Genomic DNA, 21,242 nt, shown 5'->3' with positions numbered 1-21,242 from the left:
ATGTTTAACAAATTTTACGATACAATATTTTAATGACACCGTTCAAATTCTATTAGACGCTTTCTTTCTGAACATTCAAACGTTATATTGATCAAGATTAAAGATGTGGCAAAATATTTTTTAATTTTTGACATTTTAAGCCCAAAAAGCAATGACAGGCGACCCAGTAAAAAGTGTACCGTTGCCAAGTGGACCGGCATCCCTCTGTTTTGACAAGGATGATTTTATGAAGGTAAACATATTAACAGTGGCTTCAAATATAATGTCCATCAATAAATGTTTTGACAGGTCCAAACTTACAGTCCATTGATTATTGAGTGAGTAAAACATTTTTTTATAACACGGGCATGTTTAGCAGTAAACATGACCGCGTAATAAGATTGTGGTAAATGTAGGTAAAGGTGGCACGATAGCTCAGTTGGTTTGGCCACTGACTGTCACTCCTGAGGTCACGGGTTCATTCCTGGGTAACACCCTTGGGATATTTCAGAGACACTTTCAGTGTTTCCCACCTACCAAGAGGTGTACTGGTTAGAAATCAAGGAAATCCTCGCATGAATCAGTGCTATACACTGGGCATATAAAAGAACCAAGGGGTCTATTCAATAAGAGCTAGGGACTGGTTCTCGGATTCCCTTGTATCTCATAGCTGTCTCTGAAGTCTAGTCATGTCTACATCCCCGCAGGGGGTTTGACATCAATGGAAGGTAGGAAGATAGATAGAAGGCTACATATCACGATACTTGTTTTTCCAAACGATGCGATTCATGATTTGTATTGCATACTTTGAAGAAATGCGATGCATATTGTGCGATTTTTATATTGCGATGTGATACATATCACAATACTGACTTTCAGACTTAGTATATAAAAATTTGGCCATTTGTTTACAGCATAATTACAAATATAATATGAAACTATTACAATAACCAAACAATAAACTTTTAAACTTGTTGTTATAACTTTGTTTCCGATTTTGATCTTTTAACAATTTACTTTTCTGATTACTTAAGGATTAAAGGTATTTTTAATTATTCCATAACAGCATATTGATATCTACTATTCTAACACTTTTAAAAGTCCACTGCTGTAAATATGACAGTTTAACAATTTCAGTCTTACAATACACCACAAAAGATTTTTCTTGTGAAAAAAATATAGTAACAAGTGATTTACAATTAGGTCAACAACTGTGAAAATAACAGTTTCACTCTCAGTTTTCTCGAAAGATGTGTGCTCAACCCCAGAGTATTTTATTTTGAGTTTGTAAATTTTGCAAACACTCCACGTCCGGTCTTCCACATTATGCAACGCTGTCTGTTGGTTCCCCGAAAACCACAATGTTCCCAAAACTCTTGAATAATATGACGAGGGAGGATTAACTTATTATTTAACTATAGTTTACCCTTCTAAATACCGTATAAGTGGTTTTTTCTGCGGTGACTTTATTTCTGCGTATTCTGCGGTCAGTTTCAGCACCGCAGAAATAAAAACCGCAGAATATTTCTCCATGTTTTGTTCTTTAACCTGTTACGATATGTGTCCTACATATCTGTTTCGTCTAAAGTCATAACGACTAACAGATTATTTAAACATCATATATAGTAACTGCCGTTACGCTAAAAGTTTTGTCTACCACTAAATCATTCAAACCATTTAAACCCTTATACTGCTAAATAATCTTCGTATACTTGAATTGTCGTCTGATTCACGGTAAACTTCTATCATTTTCATTAAATGAAATACACTCCCAGGGTAAATTTTTCACACGTCATTTCACGCTGATAAAAAGATGCATACTTTTCTATTGTTGTGCATTATATTTGTTTGCAAGCAAACAATATAATTGTTTGTAATTACTATACAGTTTTGCGATGACGATGATAAACAAATGCGAATGTGTACATGCAAATAAAATAGGTAAAGAAATGTGACTTATACTTTGATAAGACGAGTCGCAGAATTTAAATCACGTTTTTTTCAAAGAATGTGCCGCAGAAATAAAGTCCGCAGAAATAAAAACATGCCAAAATTTTGAAAAACCGCAGAATTTGGAGCCCGCAGAAAAAACCACTTATACAGTATTTTGCAGTCTACATGTTTTCTGTTTGTTTGTTTTTTTTACGGAAAAATATGTCATCGGATATGAATGTATAAATACGTGATGAATATCACATGGGCGTGTTGTCACCATCACTATTTTAATCCGACATCAAGTGTGATTAAATAAAATTACAAATTCATGTTTGTGAGTTGTTTTTTTGTTGAAAACGTATAGATCTCTAATTATTTTTTATTATAAACAAGTTCAAAGAACAACAGCCCATTTATATAGAATTAATAAAACTTGGTTGGTTAAATGATTGCGGTTAATGACAACAATATGATAATAGTCGTGCTTGTTCATTATTTTCATCCGAGCTTTTTTTCTTTCTTCAGTCTTTCAAAAAATACATTTGTCCTTATATTCCTGAAAGATATTGTTAGTGCGATACTTTCCCACTATATCGATACATCAGGATATGAAATATGTATTGCATCGCGATATATTGGAATTTGTAATTTCATTTTGATGCATACATCGAGGACAGGACAGATCGCGATGCATTGATGAATCGTTATACCTCTAGGTGCTACCTATGGCGCGGAAAGCTTTAGGCTTTAGGCTTTAAGGATTTAATATCAAGCATAACATGTTCAGATTACATGTAAACCAAAGGTGCTAGTCACATTGATTTGACCTAAAATATGTTTAACCTTGTTTTTTTCATGTTATACTAAAAAAATTAAAAATAGAAAAAAACAACTGATTTTTGTTATATTGTTGTAGACAAGGTATGCAACATCCGAGTGGAAAAATTATGGGTATGTCCATTCTCTGTGTCAAAATTTTTTCACCGTGTGGTAATATTGTCAGATTTCCTCATGGAATCAATGCAATATATATTTTTCTGTCAAAACTGACTATGAACAGATCCTTATTTACACACAAATTACTGCAGTAAAGCCTGAAAGTAAAAAACCACCCAGGTCTGAAAGATAAGACTGTCATGGCATGTACATTGTATGGTATTTAAACTTGAAATGCATCAACAAAGAGATGAAATGGGTCGAACACACATGCTAACAACTGCATTTTAATTAATTTTTAAGGGTCTTATGTTCTACATGTAAAATTGTTGTGTTGTGTGAACTTTGTGTGTAAAATACTGCAGAAATTCATGAAAATGAATTGCATAATAATAATCTCATTGCATTGCCATTTAAAATAGTTTATTCTCTTGAATTTGTCGGCAAAATTCATGCATTTAGAGGAGCTTACAAAAAAAAACCAAGACATTTTAGATTTTTACTTCTCTTAGGATATATGGCTCATAGTAAAGTTATAGAAATACTCTTTTATACCAGAAGAGCTTGTTGAGAATTCCTTTCTTGGAAATTTATTTTTCTATTTTTGATACATACATGCACTGTGTATATTTCATCTCATTTTCTCTTCTTCAGGATGACTTCAATGTTGACCATTTTGTGTTAGAGTGCAGGAGGCGTGTACAGTTAGAGGATTTTAGAGATGATCTCTCTGTGTATCTTAAAATTCTCAGGAGTGCTATGATAGAATTGATCAACAAAGACTATGCAGATTTTGTCAATCTATCAAGCAACTTGGTATGCTTAAAATAGTTTTCTTCAAAAGTAGATTATTATAAAATAATTTTGAATAAATTTTTTTTCATATGTAATGAAAGTTTAATATAAAGTTATAGTTATTGATTAAACATTTACAAAATTTTAAAAGAACTCGAGCATTGAAATGTATTTTGGAAAGTAAGAAAATACCTGTAGAAAGTTTTGTTATAAATAATTGATATTTTTTTGTCAAAATTAATAAAATGTTAAATGTGGCATTTTAGGTTGGAATGGACAAGGCCATTGGAAGTTTAACGTCTCCTCTTGAACAACTCCGAGATGAAGTCTTAGTAAGTTTTACTTTTATGGTTACAAACAGTAAATATTTATCTACAATTTTCATTGCTGAATTTAATGCCTGTAAATAGGAAACTGATGTCTCCAAAAAAAGAAAAGCAGATATTAATTCTTGTTTTGCTTTTCTAACATGTAACAGCAATAAGACTCTATATATATATATATATATATATATTACATATTTATGTTATCTCATTCATTCTCAGGAATATCTTCTTTTTCCAGAAAGTAAGAAAGTCAATGGATGACGCAATCCTAGCAGTAGAAGACAAACTGAGAAAAAGGCAACAAATTAAACAGGGAAAGGTAACAACTGGTTAATGTATATCTAGAAATAGATGATTATGTATATGTAGAGCGAGAAAGTTTGTATATTTTGATTAGTCAATTTAGTTTGGCCAATTTTGTCATCCTGACTTAAGTAAAAAAATCACTTATATACACCAAATTATAGAGGAAGAAACAATTTATATCTTTAGTGTACCATATGGACATTATAAAGAAATAGGCTTTTCATTTCTTAACTTGTATGAAAATGGTTTGTGATTTTCAACAAATTTTTATGAAATCAAAATCTAGCAGTTACATGTATATCCTAAAATCTGTGTACAATGTAATAATTTTTTTGAAGGTAGCAGTATAGTGTTTAAATAACAAGCATTTGCTTAAAGTGTGTGCTTCTTGAATATGAAAATGTGCTAATTATAGTTATAAAGGGATTTTCACATACATGTAGGCTTGCGTGCAGAGATTGATAAACATCACAGAATCTGTTGACAAGATAGAAAGATTGTTAGGTATACACACGCCAAATGGCGGGGGAGATGGTCTGTCACATGCTGGGTTTGTATTTTATTACATGTACATACAATACAAAACTTTTTTTGAAGTCCTCTTTGTAATAAACTTTGTAACAAAATATATTAGAAAGGATTTAACAAAATGATTAAACAAAAATCTTATTTTAGTAAATAACTGCATATATCAAGCTCATCCTGTTTATATAATGAGGAAATATTTTATTGATTCATAAGAATGTGTTATTTTTAACAAATTTTGTTAAGAAAAAAAGTATTCCAGTTTAGATAAATGAAACATTTATTAATTTAAATTACATGATTGAAGTTTTAATTGTATATTTTTACAGACCATTGAATGGACAGTTGATAGAAAGAGTAGCAACAGAGTTCAACAAGCTTCAGTTTTATGTGACAAAAAGTCGAGGGTTACCTCTTGTTGAACAGATTAAGCCAGTAATTTTTTTCTCTTTTTTTTTCTTAGTAATTCAGAATAAAAGTATTTAGATTTTGTACAAAGTTTAAGTTTGAAATAGCTTTTTGGTAGCACTTTATGAAATTTATATTATTTATATGTTGCAATGCCTTAGGTTTGGTGCTCGTTTTCCAGATTTAAGAAAACAAACTATAGCCACTGCCAAAGTCTCAAATGTTAACTTGTACATATTCAAAGTTTAAGTTACTATTATAAATGTGGTCCCTCACACTTACAAAATATCACCACTCTTTAGAATTGATTTCATCAAATTGTTTCTACTTTCTTTGGAACTAATGTATGGATTAATCAAGGCAAACTGAAAATTCTGTTCTTGTAAACAGAAAATTTTCGTTTGCTGAAACAATTGCATTGAGATTCTGTTATTATGTAGCTATAATTATGACATTTTGTATGATATATTACCAAAGAAAATCACTATTATTGATAAAGATGGTAAAATTATTACTGGGATGCCTTTTACTGATGAAATATATGTATACATTTCTATATCTTGAGTTGTACAACTTTGAAAAATTACAATCAGATTTATCAACTTTTTTTCCGTCTATACAGAGAATAGCTAACATAACAACAACGCTGCAGTTTAGTTTGGAGGGATCTTTCCTGGAAGGTCTAGATGCTGGCAATGTTGATATACTGAAGCAGTGTTTGAGGACATACTCTCTCATTGACAAAATAAAAGATGCAGAGACTTTGTATAGACAACATATTGTAAAACCTTACATGGAGGAAGTAAGATATACAGATTTGGTTTATACAGAATTTGTTTTAGTTCAATTATGTAGGAAACTATAAGCTAATAGACACACTCTTACATCTGTACCTAGAACCAACCAGTACTGGACAATGAGTGTGATATTTCTTGCTCAAGAAAACTTTGGCTTGCTGCTGATGGGGATTTGAACCCACACAGCTAGCATCCCTTAAATTTCTTGTTGGCACCTTTACCACACAGCTCATTGTTTAGATATTTATGTTATGGATATTTAAAGCTTAATTATTTCATACAGCTTAAAACTATTAACAATATTATTTTTCAAGAAAACAAATAAATAAATAAATAAGAATATCTAAATGATACATTTCTATTGCTTTTATCCATTTTAAGAATACTTATGGACAATGTGTACATTGTGAACCAATTCAGTTTAAGATAATTGTACTCAATTTTGACAAATATGAACACTTTTAGAACAAGCGTTGTTATAATATTGAATAAAAAGGTAAAATAGTTTTACTAATCAAATTTCAGGTGATTTCAGAACAGTTTATAAAATCTAACCATAATGGCCTAAAAGGCATGTTTGACAAAGTTTTACAGTTTATTCCACAACACTGTAAACGTTTAACTGATGTAACATCCAGGGTCACAGCAGGGTAAGTAATGTAATGTACTATAATTTCTATCAACATTTATTTGAATATATATTGTATCGCATAAACCAAGATGCTGGAGTTTAATAAAGCCATTTTAATAATCAAGGCACAGAAGGCGCTGAATTTGTTTGGGTCTCAGAATGTCAGAAAGGTGAAGGTTGTGAGATTATAAACCAATTTGTTTGTATAGTGTCACCAATGCTGTTTCCAGTGTTTGTATAGTGTCACCAATGCTGTTTCCAGTGTTATAACTAGTAAATTGGCTATAAGACTAATTGCAACACTTCAATTCAATGTTTATTTGGCTTAAAACAATTTAAAAAGAAAAAAAAAAAGAACATGAGATCAATTGCCTTAATTAGGATATGAACTCCGGACCTTTCGCTTCCAAAGCGAGCGTGTTAACCCCTCGACCACGGTGAAATTTTAAGAGAGCTGTCTGAAGAAAACCATATTATTCTAAATTAGAGTTTGTAACCTTTAATAATTTCGATATATTTTGTTCACGGTAAACCTGTTGTTTAACACTGATGTAAATAATCATGGAGCTTAATATTAGCATGTATATCTATAAGAATAACACAATATTAGAAATCTTTGACCAATCGGGAACTATTTTTTCTTTACGAAAATTAATGGGCCTGTCATTTGACAATCTTTACGCAGTGATCTCCCCTTAATTTTTCAGCGTTAGTGTACATATATAGGGAAGTAACCGCTTTGAGGAGTTTGGACTACTTGCATTTGCAAATAAGAGAATCAGCGTCTGATGACGTCATTTATGTTATATACAAATGTAACATTAAAGCGCACTATTGTTATCATTACACTTTAGATGCCTCAATAAAAGTGACTCATTATAACTGTAACTGTTTGGATATGTGATATATTGAATATTTGTGTAGATTAAATACTAAATTTATTGAACTTGTGGAGTAAAACAATATTATGCCTGCTAGAGGCTCGCATAATATGATTTTATTCAACCTGATCAATGAATTTAGTATTTAAATCATTGAATATCCACTAAATACATTTTTTAAATTATGAACTTGGTGGAGTCTTAATTCCAAAAAAAACAAAACAATTGTAAGACTAGGCTTGTGATATTCTTTTCTCTCCATAAATCTTCATTTATGATTATACTTCATTATTACACAGATGCTTTGCACAAGATTGACCACATCAAGTGATGGGTATCTATTATCTAAAGATACAATTTTATCAGCTAACATAAAATCATATCAAGTAAAAGAAATGTAGTTTTTATGAGGTTTTTTAAAGCTTTTCTTGTCAGTCATGTTTCACAATCAGTATCCTTTTATTTCTATATTTCCAGGAGTTCTGATGCTGTTAGAGGGTATGATTTTATTGTAAATTCTGTCTGGCCCGAGGTTGTGAGTAATATAGAAGCCAAAACAAGCTCAATATTTGCTCCAGGAAATCCAAACATTTTTCATGCTGTAAGTTATTAAAACTTCTAACTCAGTTAAACTCTTTGTTTTATGTAATAAGTTATATTTTTCAAATAGAAAACGACCTTAAACAAATTTCTCTTTAGTGTGAAAATACAATATATTACAGTGGTTTTTTACATTACATTTGATAATGGTAATTTACAAATCATATTATGATAGTTTAATCTGTATATTTTCTGAGATCTAAAGTTGTTTTTTAAATGTTTAAAAATTTATATGAAGTAATGGCAACAAGTACCGATTTCAGTACTTGAGTACTCAGTCACTCAGAAATGTATAAGTTAACCATAGTCTATTTGTCCAGTTACTTGTTGCCATCCCTATTGATATGCATGTGAAAGATTAATTATATTGAATGAATAGGAATATGTTTTAAAAGTAAAGTGGCTTAAACACAGTCATTTAAATGAGATACATATATACATCACATTTATAACACAAGACAGAGTTATATATAGATATAGTTTAGTAAATTAAATCGTTCTCCTCTTTAATGGAAATAATGTTTAACATTCGTTATGAAATTTGTCATTTACAAATAAAATATATTTTCATTTAAATATCAGAAATATCTGATCAGTATGGAGTTTTTGGAGAGGTTTGAAACTCTGTGTGGCTCACAGGCAAGTGTTCAAAGATTACGAGATCATCCTAGCTATCACACATTTATCAACAAATGGAGCCTTCCTGTCTATTTTCAAATCAGGTAAATTATATTTTAAATTACTGTCTTTTATCAGTGGATATTGTTAAATGAGTTGACTTAGGTTTAAAAGTATCAAAGTCTTGCTGTATGGAGCATCATTGTAAAACATTAGCGAAGATTTCCTACAACAAAATTTTATAGTCTTTTCTATACTGAATAATATAGGTTTCACACACAGATTAAATTATTTTCAAAGCTACTATGTGTTTATTGCCAGATTGTGGTGTGCTCTTTCTGAAAGACTTGTAAAAAATTTTTTTTTTTCTCAGGCATTAATTGCAATAAATAATGGCATGTTTGGAGACAATGTATTAATTGGTAATTATATATTTACAGGTTTCAGGAAATTGCTGGAGGCTTTGAATCATCTTTGTTTACTGCTTTTAATAGAACACAAGGTATATTACTTTCTACATGTTACTTCTTTATGGTGTTTTAACAGAATTTTATACTTGTTATATACCCTAAAAGAAGTTGGGGGGGGGGGTATATAGGACTCACTTGCTGGTCGGTCAGTCCAGCCCTCCGTTGCATTTTCCTTGTCTGTAGCATAACTTGAAGACTAATGGTTGGAATTCAATACAACTTCATACAATGGTCAGGCGCAATGAGAGGAAGTGCAGTGTACAATAACCATAACTCCATCTTCAGTATTTGTAAAGTTTTTTGCCCTTTGTTCCTTTTCCTTGTCAGGTGCATAACTTAAAAATTAATGTTTAGAATTCAATAAAACTTCATTCAATGGTCAAGTGCAATGAGAGGAAGTGCAGTGTTCAGGAAGTGTAACTCTTTTTGGACTTATTACAGAGAAATTCAATAAATCTTCATCAATGGTCAACCACATTGAAAGGAAATGCAACATACAAGCACCACAAATATCTTTAATTGACCACAACCATAACTCTATTTCAGTTCTTTTGCAAGGTATTATGTTACTAGTAACTTCCTCATTTCCGGAGCAGTCTTGCAGGGGTATTTATCACATTTAGTGATAGTTCTAGTTTTGTGAGGCAGCAAAGAAAAGTACTACATGTACAAAAAGATACAAGTTAAACATTTTTTTGTTTGCTAGATATTTGGATTGTGTTTGTTGTCCTCTCATAAATATAATATTAACTTGCAGGTTGTAGTGCTTGAGGAAAATACAATTTTGCATTATAAAATGTTTACGGAGATCGGTGGTTTTACCAATATGTCATGGTTCAAATAATGCATGCAGGGTTACCTGGGATTTTTCATTTCCCCGCCAGTAAAGTTGGAAATGCATAAAATTTGATTTTAAAAAATCGTTTATCAGTCTTTTCTTGATTGGAACCTCCAATGTTCTCTACCATACTTTTAGCTTTAGCTTATAAACATAAGAATCTACGTTATATAAGTAAGTTAATTCAATACATGATTACATACATGCCATAATGTTCGGGACTGTCCCAAAAATCTGCTGACTGTCCTGGAAATTAACCTAGAAATAATGGCATGTATGCAACACTATGAGAATGTTTCATGACTTGATTACCTTTGATCATTTCAATCAAAATATATTCTGCATTTACTTACCAACCAGTACTCTTTTATTTAGAAAAAGAATGTATAAAATCTATCGTCATTTACTATTTATTTTTAACAGCTGGATCAGAATTTCATTTACATTCAACACATGAGCTATGGAAGAGTTTACAGACATGTTGGGATGAAGAAGTCTATTTAAAACCACTAGGCTACAGATTCTGGAAGTTAAATGTACAGATCCTTGCTAGATATTCAACATGGCTAGATGAGGCATATAAAGAACAGGTAAACTGAAAGTTATAGATGTTAGTTACAAGAGTTCAGTACAAGAAGAAACAACATAATTCATTTGTTTATGATATTGTCAGTTCATGCAATTAATGATAGTGTAAAACATAAGTAGTCACATTTTAATGATTATGAAAATAGAAAAAAGAAGAGGTGAGACATTGATTAAACTTGAATTAATTTATAAATGATGATGTCATTGCCAACTTTGCAAAAGTTTGCTTTTCTCTTTTATTCATTATTTATTTTATGTGTATGTACATGTATATTTAACAGATAACCGACAGATCTGACAGTGTAGTAGAAAGTAAAACAAAGTCTGGTCCTGATAGAGCAAATAATGGACTAGACACACTGCCCCCTGGTGGCCAAACAGAAGGGCGAATCACTCCTACTGTACCACAAGCTCCACCTATAACCATTGGGCAAATTATTTCCCTTATATCAGATGCAGGAAAACTTCTGGACATGGTAAATAATGATTATACTCTTCATATTCTATTCCCAAGTTTTACAAATAATTTATTTCATTTACCATAAAATTGTTATTTTAAATGTTTTTGGAATGTTTCATTAATTAGAATGTTTTAAGATATTTCAATATTATAGGATGATTATGCATTCAGATAGATACATGTAATGTAACATGGGTAATAATACATGCATTAATACTGGTATACAATATCCAAATATTGGCCAATATGTAATTTATCAGGTTGAAAAGATGTGATATTAAAATTCAAGATCAAGACCTGACTTATATGATGCCTTTTGTGAATGCCATATACTTGTATACAAAATATAGGGCTTAAGCTGTCTTGCAAAGTTCTTTGGCAAAGTAAGTGGATGTTACGTACCTAACAATTTAATTTGTTTCTCTACGTATAGCTTCCAGGTTTCCTAGAAACAACTGTGATAACAAGATTTAGCGGCCTTAATGAAGAAACTGTTCATTCCATGAAAGGTAAAGTTCAAATATATATTATGTTTATCAGTATACAAGCTTGCTTTACTGTTTAAATCATTTTTGAATTTGAAAGAATTTGAGTCCTATGGTAGTGAAGTTCAAACAAACTTTAAGGCTTTGTCTCTGATTGATATAATGGTAATACTATCAAATTATGAGTCGAGTTATTTGGCCACATTATCATTTGGTCATTTTTATTATATACATGTACTAGACAACAGCAAAATTTAATTGATTATTATACCCCCGTACAACAAAGTTGTAAGGGGGGTATATTGGAATCAGCTTGTCCGTCCGGCTGTCCGTCCGACCGTCCGTCCGTCGGTTTTTTCTTGTCCGCCCAATAACTTAAGATTCCTTTGACCCTTAGTCTTCATATTTGGCATGATGGTTAGTCATGATTAGTAGATGACCCCTATAGATTTTGAGGTCACTAGGTCAAAGGTCAAGGTCACAAGGGCCTTGACTTCAAAAAGCTTGTTCGCCCAATAACGTAAGATTCCTTTGACCTACAGTCGTCATATTTGGCATGGAGGTTAGTCATAATAAGTAGATGACCCCTATTGATTTTGAGGTCACTAGGTCAAAGGTCAAGGTCACAGAGGCCTTGACTTCAAAAAGCTTGTCCGCCCAATAACTTAAGATTCCTTTGACCCACAGTCTTCATATTTGGCATGGAGGTAAGTCATGATTAGTAGATGACCCCTATTGATTTTGAGGTCACCAGGTCAAAGGTCAAGGTCACAGGGGCCTTGACTTCAAAAAGCTTGTCCGCCCAATAACGTAAGATTCCTTTGACCTACAGTCGTCATATTTGGCATGGAGGTTAGTCATAATAAGTAGATGACCCCTATTGATTTTGAGGTCATTAGGTCAAAGGTAAAGGTCACAGGGGCCTTGACTTCAAAAAGCTTGTCCGCCCAATAACTTAAGATTTCTTTGACCCACAGTCTTCATATTTGGCATGGAGGTAAGTCATGATTAGTAGATGACCCCTATTGATTTTGAGTTACCAGGTCAAAGGTCAAGGTCACAGGGGCCTTGACTTCAAAACACTTGTCCGCCCAATAACTTAAGATTTCTTTGACCCACAGTCTTCATATTTGGCATGGAGGCAAGTCATGATTAGTAGATGACCCCTATTGACTTTGAGGTCACCAGGTCAAAGGTCAAGGTCACAGGGATCTTGACTTCAAAAAGCTTGTCCGCCCAATAACTTAAGATTCCTTTGACCCACAGTCTTCATATTTGGCATGGAGGCTAGTCATGATAAGTAGATGACCCCTATTGACTTTGAGGTCACCAGGTCAAAGGTCAAGGTCACAGGGGCCTTGACTTCAAAAAGCTTGTCCGCCCAATAACTTAAGATTCCTTTGACCCACAGTCTTCATATTTGGCATGGAGGTTAGTCATGATTAGTAGATGACCTCTATTGACTTTGAGGTCACCAGGTCAAAGGTCAAGGTCACAGGGGCCTTGACTTCAAAAAGCTTGTCCGCCCTATAACTTAAGATTCCTTTGACCCACAGTCTTCATATTTGGCATGGAGGTTAGTCATGATTAGTAGATGACCCCTATTGATTTTGAGGTCACCAGGTCAAAGGTCAAGGTCACAGGGGCTTTGACTTAAAAAAGTTTGTCTGCCCAATAACTTTAGATTCCTTTGACCCACAGTCTTCATACTTGGCATGGATGTTGATCATGATTAGTAGATGACCCCTTATGATTTTGAGGTCAATGGATCAAAGGTCAAGGTCATAGGGACTTTGACTTCAAAAAAGTTTGTCCACCCATTAACTTAAGATTCCTTTGACCCACAGTCTTCATATTTGGCATGGATGTTGATCATGACTATAAGGTGACCCCTATTGATTTTGAGGTCACTGGGTCAAAGGTCAAGGTCACAGGGACCTTGACAAAAAAAAAAGCTTTTCTTCTTAATTGCTAAAGAATGTCCTGTCCGCAATGTATTGATTTTGACATTTTCACATTTGAAGCATGTAGAATACATAACTTAGCAATGCACTGGCTTAGTACGTCAGATTTGGCAGGGAGGTTGTCCTAGAGCTCTAAATGGCCACTGTTGATTCTGACAAAGTGGTATGCTGGGGTATTCACGCCATGATAGTGGCAGTTCTAGTTTACTGTTGTTTTCAGTATGTTTGAATGAATGTAGCAGTGCAATAGAGAAAAGTTTACCACAGTTTCGAGACTATGTTGTAGTTGATGTGACCAATCAATGTGCAGTACATCTCAAACAAGTTAATGACATTCCACGCTTATATAGAAGAACTAATAGAGAGGTTTGTATTACTGTTGACTTAAAGGAGATCCACTGAGGTTCAAAAGCCCTAAAAAAGGAGACATGAAAAATGTCATGCTATGACTCAATTACTTGGGGCATTTAAAATGACAAACTAAGATAGATTGTAAAGAAATGTATTTAGAAATAAACTGGAAATCATTTTTTTCGAGCCTTTGTTAAAGCATTTAAATGCTTTTCATTTTCTGGACATTTTGCGATATTAATATGATAATTTTGGTAAAACGGAGTGAGGTTATGATCTGATATTGTTCAAACAAGTTATTGGTCAAGACCTTCAGCAAATGGTACATAATTCCCCCCAAAAGAATATTTTCAGTCCCTTCATGTCAGAAAAAAAACCTCAGTGGAGCCCTTTTAATAAGTTGGATATTAGAGTATTCATATGCTATAAAGTTCTAATGAGGATTTCATAGTTTACAAGAGGAGCTTAACCTTTGATGCGTAATATGTTCATGGAAATGTGGACACCTTGCCTGGACTGACCTTTCTGACCTCTCTTAACAAATTAAATTCAAAAACTTTCTCATACCAAGAAGTTCAACACCCTAGCATCATTTGAATTTAATATGTTGAATAACCCAAAATTGCCTGAAATATATTATATTATATACCTTATGATAGATTTGTACTTAGGCAGTTGGACTTTTTTATTCAGTTTCACAGGTATGTAAAGAGTACTTCATTATAAATCTGAACATGTAATTTATATTTGACCAGGTACCAAGTAAGCCATCTCATTACATCACAGCAGTTGTCAAACCTCTCACTGTATTTATAGAGGAACATAATGATGTTCTAGGGGACCAACAGAAAATAGACATGTGTGCTCAGGTCTTCTCTAATCTTGCTGAACAGTAAGTTTACAATTTAGATACCCTTTAGATCTGTATGTTTTCTTTTTCCATGGATTTATATTATTATGTATTAAGATTTTTGACAGGTTATATGGCCATACATAAGCATTGGTTTAGGTGTATAACTCTCACCTGTGAAGCTGGCCAAACATCATATTTGTTGCATTGGCAACTAGTTATTGAGGGTCTAGCATACAGAGCATTAAAGCCAAGTTGTAGAACATTTATAGCTAACTTACTCTACTTTAAGGGCATATCATGCCCAAGAAATGCTTTTATTTTTATTTCTCAAAAGATTTTTATTTTGTGGTGTTCGGATATTATTTCCAAAAAGTTACACATATCCCAACAGCTTCTGTTGTTATTTGTTAGTATGTAGTTACATGTATAGTGATTTAGTATTATGTATGGAAGTCAAAATACTTCTTTGTTTACATTTAGCTACTTTTATGACAAATAATTACTTATTCAGGGCTACATTCTTGGGTACAAGCCTTTGCCATGCTCTAAATCTATTATCTAAACATTATAAAACTCATGTTTGCCTTTTCCAAAGAAGAAAAAAATCCATTGTCGAGGCATAATGTGTGCTTTGCAGTAATTATAATTACTAAAGAGATTTGGATCAAGAGCATTACAGATTTTTTTTTCTTACTTATAAGTTTGATACACAAAGATGATTTACATTTTTCTGGACATTTTTTTGCATTTCAGGTACTTTACTGTAACATCCGATGTCCTGTCATCTGTTAAGAAAATGGAGGAGAGTTTAAAACGTTTAAAGAAAGGGCGTGGCCAGGAGAAATCTTCAGGATCACAAGGAATCACTGATGATGATAAAATTAGGCAACAACTTATTCTAGATATTACAAATTATGGAATACAGGTATAATTTTGTATCTGTAAGAAGGACATGAAATTTTATGTACTGTATCTTTCTGGTAAAATTTTTAAATCTTAAACGACTAGACTTTCATTGATATACTGCAAGTTGATCCAATAATGTACTTATGTTTAAATATAATTTTAAAGATATAAATACATATTTGAGCCGTGTCATGACAAAACCACCATAATGGGTTTGCGACCAGCATGGATCCAGACCAGCCTGCGCATCCGCGCAGTATGATCAGGATCCATGCTGTTCGCTATCAGTTTCTCTACTTGTTATAGAGTTGTAAGCGAACAGCATGGATCCTGATCAGACTGCGCGGATGCGCAGGCTGGTCTGGATCCATGCTGGTCGCAAACCCATTATGTTGGTTTTGTCGTGACGCGGCTCATTTTATTTATATTTCTTTTATGATTAATTTTCTACTATTCAGCAATATCTTTTTGAAATTTTGTTGTAAGTAATTTAATTTGGTATCTTTATATTCAAGGAAGTTTTAATTTCAGTTATTTGTAATTAAATAGATCAACAATTAAATTATTTAATGCAATTATTACATTTTCTAGAAAATTGAGTTTGCTAAATTTAGTCATTATATATTGTTGTAGTTGTCTCCCTTTGACCATGATTATTCATCACTATTGCAGTTACCTTGTTAATTATATATTTTAGATGAGCACATTTGGTGTAGAAACTAGCCAGGTGAATTACTATAGTAAATTATTGGAACTATCAGAGGAAGCTAAATCATCAATGACATCAGTGACTGCCAACAGTAGCTAATGTTTACATAACTCATACTGAGCCGCGTCATGACAAAACCAACATAATGGGCTGGCTGGTCTGGATCCAGTGGTGATACCATCTCTATGCTAGTCGCAAACGCATTGTGTTGGTTTTGTCGTGACGCGGCTCATACTAACAATTACATAATCAGATCACAGATGAGGAATGAATAAAACGCAGTTGACTTGTAGGATTTACCTCCTGTTAGACTAAACATATTTTGCATTGTGAAAACCTGGGGGATTTCGAAGCTTTGTTGTTCCCTGCAACCCAATAAAAACTTTATCTGTTTAAATTCAGAAACAATATATAGAACCCTGTGGCATATGTGTGCCATACCAGAAACCAATTGAATGAGCTTAGTGTCGGTAGAGCCCAAAAGGATGGTAATCACCCACTGGTCTCCACCTAAAAAAACACTTAATAGCTTTTTCTTCAGGTTTGTTTGTACAGAATCTTAATGTTGTTTTAACTGCAGATAACTTTTTATTCAGGTCCCAGGGCTACATATAGATATGCTCTGAAATGATTTCTTTTTAAAACCAGTGATATATAATCTAACTTGGTATTTAGCATCTTTACCATATTAAGAATTGAGTTTCTTTTAAAAACCACCTGGGATAGAAAAGAGAATATTCAATATTTAAAACAGACCCGATGTAATAATATTTATTGACACAGAATCATTTTGGTCTACTTATTTGTAGAACATTTATTCTGTAGCTTTGATTTTGCATGTTCAAGTAAAAAGTATAGAAGTTGTTATTTTTTATGTTTCAAATACTGGTTCATGTGTTTACCTAAACAGATTAGATTTTCTTAAAACATATCATACACATATTGGTCTTTTCTTGATGTCTTTTAGTATCAATCTTATGATCGTAAAGCATTTGGTTTGATAGAATTTCAGATATATAGAACACTTGCCATCAGCCCAGCTTCCATTATCAGTTTTTGAAACTTAATTTATTATGTGTCTTTCAGATAGTCATAAATTTGTAAGACACTGATTTATTTGATAAAGAGAAAAATGTCAGCCAGAAATTCTATTTCATTCCTATGATATGTGAGGACAGTTTGTGATTAAAATGTTATCAACATCATAATTTGTTAAGCAATTTTTCAAAAGAAAAATATTTTATCCTTTACCCTGCTGGAAAAAGTGTTTAGACCATGCCACTAGTATAGAGCCAGGCCAGCCAGCATGTTTGTACAACTTTAATACAGTATGACCAGGCTGTATACTGTTGGCTAACTAACTTGAAAATTTTCATAGCGATGTCCTCAAATTGATATTGGACAGGTCCAATTAAGAAATTCACTACAGATTAAGGGTTAAACTGTATCTCAGGCATCTACATTTTAGTTTCATTACCTTGAAGGTTAAATTTTGTTTTAAGCTTTTCAAACCTATGTATTTCAACTGTGTTATAGATTTTTAATAATGTAATCTACCACATATAGTTACAATTGAGGGATACAAAAAGCAGATCACGAGTTATATACCTTTCACTGTAGGATATCATCAACATCATTATCTCTTGTATAAATGCATTTGTTTTAGGAGTTTCATTTGTACATTAAATGATGAACTGATTATTTATTTTTTATTGAAATATGAGCCATGTCATGACAAACTCAACATAATGGGTTTGCGACCAGCATGGATCCAGACCAGCCTGCGCATTCGTGCAGTCTGATCAGGATCCATGCTGTTCGCTATCAGTTTCTCTACTTGTAATAGGGTTTGTAAGCGAACAGCATGGATCCTGATCAGACTGCGTGGATGCGCAGGCTGGTCTGGATCCATGCTGGTCGTTGGTTTTGTCGTGACACGGCTCATATATGTTATATTAATGATTTGTTGAATTGTATCAACATAACATATGTACTGTTATAAAGTGGGTCCTATCACAAAAATTGTTATAGTCAATACATGGCACATTGTGGCAATGCTATTTTCTAATAAAGACATTTTACTGACAAATTGAATTCTTATTTTTGTTACTTCATATGGAAGACCATTTCTGATATTACGAAATAAAATCCGAAAGAATCATATACATGTAACTGCAGCTTTGGCCTTCCATAGTTTTGTCACATTTTCCTACCTTATATATCACCAAATATTTCTCATATTTGGTAGGGAGATACTTTGGTGGTTCTCTATGGAAATTGTCTACAACATAGCAGGAAATGATAACCTTGTAGGAAATGATCTACAAAATATTCAGAACTGTAAAATAAGAAATCCCTTCCAAAATATACATTTATTTTTCCCAGGATAATAACATTTGCATAGTTACAGATATACAGTCATGACGAGTAAAATACAAAATTTTTTGACACCCAACACCTTTAAAACAATTAAAATGGTGATATCTAAGGAAATAATCTAAATATTGCAAAACTTCATAGATACATTGTACACATATAATAACCAAAGTAGCAGCAACTTTTCAAAACAATATTTTCTGTAATGTTAACAGATATTCAGTATATACTATGGATGTAAAATCCAAAGCTGCCTGTACTGTTCCTAACTGTTAGGATATTTTTGTCTTTAAACAAGGTATAACTTTCAAAGATATGTGAAAATTCTACAAGGTACATTTACATTTGTGAGATTGACTTAAATTTATGAGATTCTTTCATTTTTCTTGAAATCCCAATTTTTTTTTATTATTAAAAGTGTGTTCCTGTTAACATTTAAGTAGATTGTTGATTCAAAGAAAAGAAAGGAAATTCTGTTGATTATTTAAAATAAGCATAATTAGGTAATTATACATGACAGGTTTTGACAAAAAAATAAATATGTTGAACAAAAGAATAACTGGATGATGTTAATATTTGATGTTGGAATGACATGAAACGACTTTTTACAGCTCTTCCTTTGTTTTCTGGCCTTTAGAACTTTTCATCTTTTTAACTTTCTTTGCATCTTCTTTTGGCTGTTTCTTTTGCTTTTTCTTAGATTCTTTAGACTTTTTACACACTCTGTTAATGTACTGTTCAGCTGCTCTAACACCAGAGTTATATGCACCATGTAGTGAGTCAACATGTGACACAGTTTCTGTATACGCACCAGCAAAGTAAATATAGGGACAGATAGGTTCTTGTAATGCTGTCCACATTTCTGGCGTGTTGCCAGTTTTTGGATAGGAAACTGATCCTAAAATAAACTCATCTGTTGACCAGTTGGAATGTATGAATGTTTTAATTTCATGAGCTTTAACTAACTCTGCACCAAATAGCTCACTGAGGACTTCTATCACTAATTCTTTCAGTTTTTTTGGTTTGGATTCCCATAATTTTGCTTCTGAACTAAATATATTTCCAATCAGAAATGGATTTCCACTAAGTCTATAAGCATTGGTCCAAGTTTGAAGAAAACCGTATGATGCCAGTTCTGAGAAAACATTAAATGTGCCAACATCTTTAGGCCAGAATGCTTTATCAAATCCAACCACTACTTTAGTATTATATCCTAATCCAATATCTTGCAAAGCTTTCTTCTTCTTAGCTGGAAGATCAGGCTCAAATATGACATTTTTATTTTGTAACACTCCAATTGGTAAAGCAACAATGACTGCATCTGCAACTATTTGTTTCCTATCCACTGTTCTGATTAAAACTTTTTTTCTGTCACTATCAATTTTTATATTCCTTACAACTTTATTTAATTCAATCTTTACAGGCAATTCAGTCCCAGAACCAGCAACTATCCTGTCTAGTAAAGCACCCATTCCATCAAGAACAATTTTATCCCAGCCAAAATCATTTTCAATCCTATACAATAATGAAGAAAAATTGTGTAATACAGCAACAGGTAATGATGTTATGACAGCCTTAACAATGTTCTTGTCATATTTCTGTTCATCTGTTTCATAAGTAAAATCCAGCGCTTCTAGCATAACATCAATGACTGGTCTATCTACACCTTCTTTCTTCACAGAGTCCAGTGCTTTTATTACAAGTTTAAACACTTCAGTGTACAAATCTGTTGCATTATCTCCAAAATAAACTTTCTTTTCACCATTCTTTTCAACAAAATGAATCTGAAGATTTCCAGAACTTGCTGTATCCAGTTCAAATTCTTCAGCCATCTTGATTAGGCTGTTATTTTTTGCCTTTGTGTTTAGAAAACTTGCCCCGATATCAACATCAACACCCCTGACACCTCTTGCACCTTCTCTATAAGTCCAAATTCTTCCACCATACCGGGTTTTTTGTGCCTCAAGAACTTTAACTGCTAGATTGCCTTCTTTTAGAAGTCGACGAGCTGCAGCCATTCCTGCTATTCCACCACCAACTACTACCACATCCTTTCTTTTATAACTGTCACTTTTACAGTTAACCTCTAACAATGTGCAAGAAGTAAATGTTAAAAAAATGACTAAGAAACAACGATACAGATTCATCTTGAATAAAATAAGTAACAATGTCAAAAGAGAGTAAAACCTCTTGTCCAAAAAATAAATTTAACAAATGAAACTATGTAATACTTGCAATGATAATATTAGAAAAAGTAAGTTAGTCAGCTGTTTTAAGAGGATATAAATTTCAGATCTATCTAAATTCAGATTCAAATCAAGCATATGTTGTGATTATTAAATGTAATCTATGAAAAAAACCCAGAAAAGTTATATATATGATATAAGCAAATGAAAGTTCACACTTATATGTATTGTGAAAATGCTTCATTTAAACCCCATTCACACAATGAGAAAACTTTCAATATTCACATAACTAAAGTCAACATAATACACCAATCAAAAA

The 21,242-nt window shown here is 32.6% G+C and overlaps 2 protein-coding genes across 2 annotated transcripts; one reads left to right on the top strand and one right to left on the bottom strand.

The window, feature by feature from the left end:
• Positions 1–57: 57 nt before the first annotated feature.
• LOC132719914 (conserved oligomeric Golgi complex subunit 2-like) lies at positions 58–16,715 on the top strand. The gene is made up of 18 exons (XM_060703872.1): positions 58–232; positions 3,505–3,666; positions 3,912–3,977; positions 4,210–4,290; positions 4,721–4,827; positions 5,132–5,237; positions 5,833–6,012; positions 6,533–6,657; positions 7,997–8,120; positions 8,702–8,841; positions 9,178–9,239; positions 10,469–10,635; positions 10,915–11,109; positions 11,527–11,602; positions 13,763–13,908; positions 14,649–14,785; positions 15,500–15,671; positions 16,350–16,715. The coding sequence occupies exons 1-18, from the start codon at positions 152–154 to the stop codon at positions 16,458–16,460; spliced, it is 2,238 nt and encodes a 745-aa protein (XP_060559855.1). The 5' UTR covers positions 58–151; the 3' UTR covers positions 16,461–16,715.
• A 1,999-nt stretch (positions 16,716–18,714) lies between these two features.
• On the bottom strand, positions 18,715–20,897 carry LOC132719912 (uncharacterized). Its single transcript, XM_060703870.1, has one exon. It carries the CDS (start codon positions 20,882–20,884, stop codon positions 19,343–19,345), a length of 1,542 nt encoding a protein of 513 aa, XP_060559853.1. The 5' UTR covers positions 20,885–20,897; the 3' UTR covers positions 18,715–19,342.
• Positions 20,898–21,242: the final 345 nt, after the last annotated feature.

This window comes from Ruditapes philippinarum, unplaced genomic scaffold (genome assembly GCF_026571515.1).
Source record: "Ruditapes philippinarum isolate M1 unplaced genomic scaffold, ASM2657151v2 ctg367_1_1_1_1, whole genome shotgun sequence".
NCBI classification, from domain to species: Eukaryota; Metazoa; Mollusca; class Bivalvia; order Venerida; family Veneridae; genus Ruditapes; species Ruditapes philippinarum.
Note: the sequence above shows the minus strand (reverse complement) of the source record. Positions and strands in the feature narration are given on the sequence as shown.